Source organism: Xenopus tropicalis, chromosome 2 (assembly GCF_000004195.4).
Source record: "Xenopus tropicalis strain Nigerian chromosome 2, UCB_Xtro_10.0, whole genome shotgun sequence".
In the NCBI taxonomy this organism is placed as follows: Eukaryota; Metazoa; Chordata; class Amphibia; order Anura; family Pipidae; genus Xenopus; species Xenopus tropicalis.
Window position 1 is genome coordinate 175933748 of NC_030678.2, and position 9988 is coordinate 175943735.

Consider the following 9988-nt stretch of genomic DNA (forward strand, 5'->3'; position numbering starts at 1 on the left):
CTTAACTGCCCCCCCCCAGTGTAACCAATCCCAACTGGGCCAGCCTTTCCCCATAACTGAGCCCATTCTCTTTATCAGCTTAGTCGCTCTTCCCTGTACTTTCTCTATTTCATTACTGCCCCCCCTTATATATTTATATATGGTGACCCCCCCTTAACTGCCCCTTCCCAAGTGTAACCAATCCCAACTGGGCCAGCCTTTCCCCATAACTGAGCCCATTCCCTTTATCAGCTTAGTCGCTCTTCCCTGTACTTTCTCTATTTCATTACTGCCCCCCCTTATATATTTATATATAGTGACTCCCCCCTTAACTGCCCCTTCCCCAGTGTAACCAATCCCAACTGGGCCAGCCTTTCCCCATAACTGAGCCCATTCCCTTTATCAGCTTAGTCGCTCTTCCCTGTACTTTCTCTATTTCATTACTGCCCCCCTTATATATTTATATATAGTGACCCCCCCTTAACTGCCCCTTCCCCAGTGTAACCAATCCCAACTGGGCCAGCCTTTCCCCATAACTGAGCCCATTCCCTTTATCAGCTTAGTCGCTCTTCCCTGTACTTTCTCTATTTCATTACTGCCCCCCTTATATATTTATATATAGTGATCTTACCCCCCTTAACTGCCCCTTCCCAGTGTAACCAATCCCAACTGGGCCAGCCTTTCCCCATAACTGAGCCCATTCCCTTTATCAGCTTAGTCGCTCTTCCCTGTACTTTCTCTATTTCATTACTGCCCCCCCTTATATATTTATATATAGTGACCCCCCCCTTAACTGCCCCCCCCCCCCCCAGTGTAACCAATCCCAACTGGGCCAGCCTTTCCCCATAACTGAGCCCATTCCCTTTATCAGCTTAGTCGCTCTTCCCTGTACTTTCTCTATTTCATTACTGCCCCCCCCTTATATATTTATATATAGTGACCCCCCCCTTAACTGCCCCTTCCCCAGTGTAACCAATCCCAACTGGGCCAGCCTTTCCCCATAACTGAGCCCATTCCCTTTACCAGCTTAGTTGCCCTTCTCGGGACCCTCTCTAATAATTGCAAACTGCAGATTCTGGAATGGGCCAATTGGAGGAGAGACAGTCTGTCAGTGGGGGCAGATAGCGCAGGGCAGATAGCGCAGGGATATTGATGGCTGTTCCATCTATAAATAATTTTATAGTCCCGGCCATGTGTAATACTCAGAGTTACAGTAGAATTACATGTGCTTTTCTGATGCAAACTTTGTGTTCCTGTTAGTCCGTGACCATTTATTATCGAGAGGAAGCAGAGCTGTTTGTCTTTCCTCGGCTTCTCCTCCTTTAATGCTTCCTGTGACTCGCGCTGGACTTTGATATCAAAAAATGCAACCGCAACATTCCAGGCATTTTTGTCATTTCCTCGGTAGTTCATGTGTTTGTTTTTTAACTGGGAGGGTTTGGTTTCTGCAAATGGGACAGCTAATGAAAATATATATATATATATATATACTGAGTGCAATAGAAAGTGAGATTTTACTGTATCTGGTGAAGTTTTAAAATTGTTTAGAGATTCAAAATACTTATGACATATAATATACTCCAACTTGCAGCGCAGCAGTAAAGTGTGCCTGAGTCTGAGCTTTCAGCCAGCGCTACACATTAGAACTGCTTTCAGCTAACCTATTGTTTCTCCTACTCCCATGTAACTGGAGGAGTCCCAAGCCGGACTTGGATTTCTTACTATTGAGTGCTATTCTGATACCTACTGGGAGCTGCTATCTTGCTCCCTTCCCATTGTTCTGCTGATCGGCTGCTGGGGGTGAGGGGGGGGATATCACTCCAACTTGCAGCGCAGCAGTAAAGTGTGCCTGAGTCTGAGCTTTCAGCCAGCGCTACTCATTAGAACTGCTTTCAGCTAACCTATTGTTTCTCCTACTCCCATGTAACTGGAGGAGTCCCAAGCCGGACTTGGATTTCTTACTATTGAGTGCTATTCTGATACCTACTGGGAGCTGCTATCTTGCTCCCTTCCCATTGTTCTGCTGATCGGCTGCTGGGGGGGAGGGGGGGGGGATATCACTGCAGCGCAGCAGTAAAGTGTGAGTGAAGTTTATCAGAGCACAGGTCACATGGCTGTGGCACCCTGGGAAATGAAGAATATGGCTAGCCCCATGGGAAAAACAGATTACAATGCAATAAACGTTTATTCACCTCACTTTCCTTGTGTTTAATCCCTCAGGACCTCATGAAGCAGTTCCTCCGGGGCCTGGAGTTCCTCCATTTGAATTGCATCGTGCACCGAGACCTCAAACCTGAGAACATCTTGGTGACAAGCGGGGGACAGGTGAAGCTTGCCGACTTTGGCCTGGCGAGGATATACAGCTGCCAGATGGCACTCACGCCAGTGGTACGGTTCCTATTGGGTCTCGCTCTCAGTAGATTAAATAAAAACCGCAAAATCGCAGTAGTGCCGGGGGTATCAAGGCAGCGTTTTAACTGGTTGGGACTGATCCTGCCATATTTATACCTAAAGAAAGTGAAATACTTTGTATTTATATAGCGATACATATGTATGCAGTGCTGTAAATCAGAACAGTACATTATAACAATAACCGTGGGTGGGTGGGTGGGGGGGGGGTCCATTACAATAATGGATAAATGCAAAGTACAGTAATGAATACAAATATAGAAAAAGTGCACTTACATTAAAGATTCTACAGAGCTGAGTGAAAGAGACAAGAGGATATAGGTCCCTGTCCCATAGAGCTTACAGTCTAAATGGGAGGGTATCTTACAGGCACAAATAGGAGGGCTATTGGTACTGTAGGTGACAGAGGGTGACACTGGGATATAAGTGCCAGTTCCCAGTTCAGGGCATTTGGAGTGCCCCAACAGGAGGTCTTTGAATGTGGGGGGGGGTTGGGGGTTCTCTCCGGAGGAATTGAGGGCATTCCCAATGTAAAGACTAGCAGGGTAGAAGGGTAAACGATGGTAGTAGTCGGGGTGCAACCAGACGGTTGCTATGAGAGGGAGAGATGGAGGGCTCTGAAGGTTGTAAGAAGAAGTTTATTGGTTATTCTTTGTGTAATGGGAAGCCATGGTAAGGACTTCAGCAGGGGAGGGGCCTGTACACTCTTGGATAAGAAGGGGAGGAGTCTGACTACTGTTAAATACAGCAGTGTTTTTCAACCTTTTTTGGGCAAAGGCACACTTGTTTCATGAAAAAAATCACGAGGCACACCACCATTAGAAAATGTTAAAAAATTTAACTCTGTGCCCAGCAGCAGTGCCCCCCTAGTACATTGGTGCCCAGCAGCAGTGCCCCCCTAGTACATTGGTGCCAAGAGCAGTGCCCCCCTAGTACATTGGTGCCCAGCAGCAGTGCCCCCCTAGTACATTGGTGCCCTGCCTACGGCACACCAGGCAACATCTCGCGGCACAGGAACAGTGGTTGAAAAACGCTGAAATACAGCCTGTAGAGGTAGCAGGTTACAGTAGTCAAGTTGGGATAGGATGAGAGCATGCATGAGGATCTTAGCTGTTACAGTTGAAAGAAAGGAATAGATTTTGGCAATAACGTATATTTATAAGGGTTAAGTGATGGAAGTGGGCACTATATAAATAGGTAATGATGATGAAGGGGGTGGAATACAATGCAAGATTATTGGAGGCTGAAGAGGAGGAGTGTGTAAAACATTCACTGCTTTTTCATAGCTCTTATTTCTGCTTTGTTTGATGTTTCCCTGTCCTGTGATGGAAGTGCCAAGGCTGCATGGGCTTATGGGAGATTGGCTGATGTTTATAGGGTGAAGCAGCATTAGTCCTGATAGGAACTTACAGCCTTCATACAAGAGAGTCACTATAATGGGGTAGTAACTCCTAGTAGTAACTTGGTCAGCAAGTTTTATGGGTAAAACCTGCCCTAAACCTGCTGCACTGCATTTGATACTTCTTCTGGGCATCAGGAGCTGCCAACTGGAGCTCAGTGCCAGGCAGCCTTGGGGTCGGGCAGATGCCACTGAGCTTTTGTGCATTCAGGGCTCTGACTAAGCTGCTCTGTAGCTGCACCAGTAACAGTACGGCTGCTTTTGGGAAGTCCGAGGGCCTAGGGTCCCGGTGGCTTCCTGTTACTCAGGCTGATTGGAGAAGTGGTGCCACCACATCATGAGAAGGTTCCTCTTACATATCCTAGTGACTTTCTTATCTATTCTTCATCGTGATTGGTTGGAGATCATATGCCACCGGATGGACTTGTCATGAGATCTTTCCCTCTTAAGTCACTTGTCGTTATCGAGAGAAAACTTGCCGCCCTCTTCATCTTGAGATGTTTCACCATAAAGCTCCCAGGGCATGAGAGGAACCGGTGGGGCCAGCTACCTAAACTGTCTAAAAACAGATACTATATTCATATAAAAAATTCTAAATACACAGCTGAACATGTAATACATCCGCCATTGCCAGTGTATAAACACAGCGGAAGGAATATTCTCCTGAACTGCCACCAAGCTGATGTATTACTAGGCCCCTAGCAGTAAGTTGACCCTAGAAAACGATCTTTTTGCCGTGGAGACCAATTCAAAATGCTTTAAAGCCAAAAACTTGTTATTGGATGATATTGGAAGTGCTGACAGATGGACGCACAGAATAAATCTGCCCCAAATACTGTAAATAGCAGTGCCACATTCCATTGGATGGGGCAAATAAAAATGGCCCCACTTGCTATTTAATTCCCTTGTTGCCGAGAATGCTGTGCCAGACTAAATACACCCCGAAGGCAGTAGGGTTGTGTAGGGGTGGGAGCGGTGAGATAGGCACAGGGTGCTCCCCCTGTAACAGACAAAAGGGCATTTCTGCGCCCAGCTGCTGAACGGAGCCAGAGATAACATGGGTGGGAGCGTGGGGTTTGGCGTAAGATTATACAAACGGAGAAAGAACTGCTCATTGTGTGTTTGTGTTGCTGGGCTGGGTGACTGGGCAACCTGCAAACTCCCAGCTGCCCTACTGGCAATAGGCCTTTGTGCTGAACTATAATTGTGCAGCCCAACCTGCTGCCTCCTTTACCAGGCTGTGCAGGGGGGCGGCGGCACTGTAGGATAGGAACCAATCAGCAGCTAGGCTGACCTGATAGGGAACTGAAGCCTGTCTGTGCTTGTGTGAGTGCAAGGCTGTGATTGGCTCTCCCCCTCCTGTGCTTCTGGCAGGGACACACCCACCCCTCATTTGAAACCCAGACAGGGACCTGAGAGGATCTATAGGGAGCTCCAATAAAGGGGCCATTGTTACAGATAGGGTTAATGTTTAGCCCAAACCAGCACCGGATATTATTCATAACTGCCTACAGGGTTAGGGTTTCTTCATTTATCCAATGTCTCCTTTAAGCCCCATTTTCACTAGACATTGGTACTAGACTGAAACACCAAATACATGATTGCCTTTCCATATCCCATGCAGGTAGTGACGTTGTGGTACCGAGCCCCGGAAGTCCTGCTCCAGTCCACGTATGCCACGCCGGTAGATATGTGGAGTGTGGGCTGCATCTTTGCAGAGATGTTCAAGCGAAAGTAAGTTTTGCCATGATGTTCTGCAGCCAGTACTCGGGGAAGGCACATTCTGGGTCAAGCCTTTTGGGGTTAGCACTGGAAAGCGTTGCAGCCCGGGGGTCTCTTGAGATGAGGGGTAAAGGGTGGGCTGGAAAGCCTTGGGTGCTGCATGGAGTACAGTGAGTGGGTGGGACCATTTGAGATATGAATAAAGAGTAATGGCAGGAAGGAATCACTTGGCATCTGGGGTACAGTGGTTGGATAACATACCTTGGGGTCAGGCTTGGGTCTATAGAGATCTGGGGTACAGTGGTTGGATAACATACCTTGGGGTCAGGCTTGGGTCTATAGAGATCTGGGGTACAGAGGTTGGATAACATACCTTGGGGTCAGGCTTGGGTCTATAGAGATCTGGGGTACAGAGGTTGGATAACATACCTTGGGGTCAGGCTTGGGTCTATAGAGATCTGGGGTACAGTGGTTGGATAACATACCTTGGGGTCAGGCTTGGGTCTATAGAGATCTGGGGTACAGTGGTTGGATAACATACCTTGGGGTCAGGCTTGGGTCTATAGAGATCTGGGGTACAGAGGTTGGATAACATACCTTGGGGGTCACGCTTGGGTCTATAGATATCTGGGGTACAGAGGTTGGATAACATACCTTGGGGGTCAGGCTTGGGTCTATAGAGATCTGGGGTACAGTGGTTGGATAACATACCTTGGGGGTCAGGCTTGGGTCTATAGAGATCTGGGGTACAGAGGTTGGATAACATACCTTGGGGGTCAGGCTTGGGTCTATAGAGATCTGGGGTACAGAGGTTGGATAACATACCTTGGGGTCAGGCTTGGGTCTATAGAGATCTGGGGTACAGAGGTTGGATAACATACCTTGGGGTCAGGCTTGGGTCTATAGAGATCTGGGGTACAGAGGTTGGATAACATACCTTGGGGGTCAGGCTTGGGTCTATAGAGATCTGGGGTACAGAGGTTGGATAACATACCTTGGGGGTCAGGCTTGGGTCTATAGAGATGTGGGGTACAGAGGTTGGATAACATACCTTGGGGTCAGGCTTGGGTCTATAGAGATGTGGGGTACAGAGGTTGGATAACATACCTTGGGGTCAAGCTTGGGTCTATAGAGATCTGGGGTACAGAGGTTGGATAACATACCTTGGGGGTCAGGCTTGGGTCTATAGAGATCTGGGGTACAGAGGTTGGATAACATACCTTGGGGGTCAGGCTTGGGTCTATAGAGATCTGGGGTACAGAGGTTGGATAACATACCTGGGGGTCAGGCTTGGGTCTATAGAGATCTGGGGTACAGAGGTTGGATAACATACCTTGGGGGTCAGGCTTGGGTCTATAGAGATCTGGGGTACAGAGGTTGGATAACATACCTTGGGGTCAAGCTTGGGTCTATAGAGATCTGGGGTACAGAGGTTGGATAACATACCTTGGGGGTCAGGCTTGGGTCTATAGAGATCTGGGGTACAGAGGTTGGATAACATACCTTGGGGGTCAGGCTTGGGTCTATAGAGATCTGGGGTACAGAGGTTGGATAACATACCTTGGGGGTCAGGCTTGGGTCTATAGAGATCTGGGGTACAGAGGTTGGATAACATACCTTGGGGACCAGGCTTGGGTCTATAGAGATCCTGGGGTACAGAGGTTGGATAACATACCTTGGGGGTCAGGCTTGGGTCTATAGAGATCCTGGGGTACAGAGGTTGGATAACCAACCTTGGGGGGCAGGCTTGGGTTTTTATAAATATGGGGTACAGAGGTCAGGCTTGAGTCTATAGAGATATGGGGTACAGTAGCAGACAAGGAAGGAATGAATTAACCCTTTTCAATCACCTTATTGCACAGTGCTGTACTATAGGAGGGTGTATACACCAGACATAAAACGTAGATGCAGATAATTACTAAAGGTATAAAGGGTGCTGCTCACTGGAGCTTTCCATCTAAACAGGAGGGGGGGTATGAGGCATTCAGATGGCGGAATAAAGTCTTTAAAGGGTATAAATGGGCCGCTATGCACCAGTAATAGACATGGCGCTGGGAATGTTAATGCTACATCAGAAGTCAAGGTTTTGCTATTCCAAATATTTAACAGGCATCACAATTTCAAGGGCAAGTAAAGTCCAACACAATAATAACGCAGGGCTGCTTTTCATCTCATAGAGCTGATTGTGCTGGTTCCTGTGGAAAAGCAAGCAGCCCCGTGTCCCAAATCAAACAGAAAAGCTATGGGGGTTGGAGAGCAGACTTACATAGGGCCGAAGGGCATGGGAAATGGCACAATCGCTCTGGGTCAGCATTCTCTGTAACTGGGGGGGGGATTCTGGGAAATAACACTGCTTTATAGATACACACAGACATGTATTGATACCATTTTCTGTTTCAGGCCCCTGTTTTGTGGCAATTCCGAAGCCGACCAATTGTGCAAGATATTTGAGTAAGTACCAGTGGGTGGGTCACTAGTGGGTTCCTAGGGGGCCACCGTCCCCTTTATTCCCTGGGAGTTTAGGTTGGACTTCATCACATGGGGTGGGAATGACTGTCCTGATTATCTATTGCCAGTCTGGCCTGTGATTGGCTGGAGATGTCACCATGTCACTGGTAATTACTTTCTCTACCCCAGTATGGTATTGGGGCAGGATAGTAGCATAGGGCGTAGGCAGATTGGGTGCAGGTTGTTACCCCCCCCCCCCACTGTGGTTCCAATAATAGCAAGTATTCCATAATCAGGTTTTCCCATTAAAGTGGCTGTTCACCTTTAAATTAACTCTTTGTATAATGTAGAGCTATTGTAAGACAGTTTGAAATTGGTCTTTGTGTTTATTTAATTAGCTTTTTTGTTCAGCAGCTTCTCCAGTTTGGAATTTCACCAGCTATAGGGTTGCTAGGGTCCAATTTAACTTAGCAACCAGGCAGTGTTTTGAAAGAGAGACAGGAATAGGAGTAGAGGAGGGCCTGAATAGAAATATAAGTACTAAAAAGTAACAATAACAATAAAACTGGAGCCTCACGGGGCAATGGGTTTTGGCTGCCGGGGTCAGTGACCCCCATTTGAAAGCTGCAAAGAGGCAGAAGTGGAAGTCAAATATTTCAAACACTAGGAAAAAAATTAAGACCAATTGAAAAGTTGCTAAGAATATTCCATTGTATAACATACTAAACTTTAACCTGAAGGCGAGCCCACCCCTTGCAGCGGGGCTGAACCATTGAAAGATACGGGGGGGGGGGGGGGTGGGCAAGGTAGGGAGAAGGGGTGTAAAGATGGCCATAAACATATTAATGTCGGCCACTCCAGTAGCTGCTTGTCCCATGTCTGGGTGCAAATCTGTCATTTCCCAGTGTAGATGGGTCAGATATTTATTGGACAGTTCCATTAAGGGGGGGGGGGGTTCTCTAGGGCCCATTGATACGTTCCTCTGCATGAAGTGAGCAGATCTCACCAGTGCATGTTCATTGGCTCGTGCCAAGTCTCCGTACGTACCCCTATCTTGGCCTATGGGGGGGGGGGGGGGTCAGCAAGAAATAAAGCTGGGGCTTGTGCCTCAAAGGCATCACTGGAATTACTTTCTGCCCCCTAAGCGCAGAGTGTGGCTCAGCAGAATCCTTCCACGTGTGAGTTGCATCACCGGGCGGAAGGAGCTGGCCCTTGTGGCAAGTGATAAGGGACTAATTGCTGTGCCTTGGCCCCCGGCGTGGAGGCCGCAGATAGAGATAAGGCGCATCTGGATTGTGTAATGCACAAAAGGCACAAGGGCTGATTAGCTGCTTCATTTTAGCTTTATTACCCCCCTCCCTTCATACAGCAAAAAGGCCTATTGTAGCCAAATTGGACAGAATGTATTTGCTATTGGGTGCTGAGCCCCCTACTCATAGAAGGGACCCCCCTTCCCATTCTCTAACATGGTTCTTTGTGTCACCAGTATGATTGGGCTTCCTTCTGAAGAAGAGTGGCCCGCCGACGTCACTTTGCCACGTTCTGCCTTTTCCCCAAGGACTCAGCAGCCGGTGGAGAAGTTTGTGCCGGAAATTGATGCCATAGGAGCCAATCTGCTGCTGGTAGGTGCTCACTGCCCTGGGCTTCGGGGTTGGACAAAATGGTGCTGGAAATACTAAATGCATTGGCTGCATGTATATCTTGCAGGCAGTCACCATACAAATGGTTTTCTGTGTTCTTTGAGTATAGGGTCCCAAAAACGTAGCCACATTAGTGCCACCTAGAACCCTATATTTATTCTGCAGAAAGCTTTACCTGCCTGAGTAACAGCCCTAGAAGCTCCCCTCTATTTGTTTAAGATAGCAGCTGCCATTTTAGCTTGGTCTCAGTAGCTTCCTGCTGCAGCTCTGGCTGCTGGTAGCTCAGCTTACACAGTACAGATGGGAGGGGCAGCCAGTTTAGATGGGAGGGGCAGGCAGTTTAGATGGGAGGGGCAGGCAGTTTAGATGGGAGGGGCAGCCAGTTTAGATG

At 47.9% G+C, this 9988-nt stretch overlaps 1 protein-coding gene across 1 annotated transcript in view; it reads left to right on the plus strand.

Moving 5' to 3' along the window:
• cdk4 (cyclin-dependent kinase 4) overlaps window positions 1–9988 on the plus strand; it is a 36521-nt gene that overhangs the window by 22681 nt on the left and 3852 nt on the right. Inside the window, 4 exon segments of the mRNA NM_001016742.1 lie at window positions 2200–2367; window positions 5412–5521; window positions 7910–7960; window positions 9444–9579. Of these exon segments, the coding sequence (NP_001016742.1) occupies window positions 2200–2367; window positions 5412–5521; window positions 7910–7960; window positions 9444–9579 (465 nt within the window).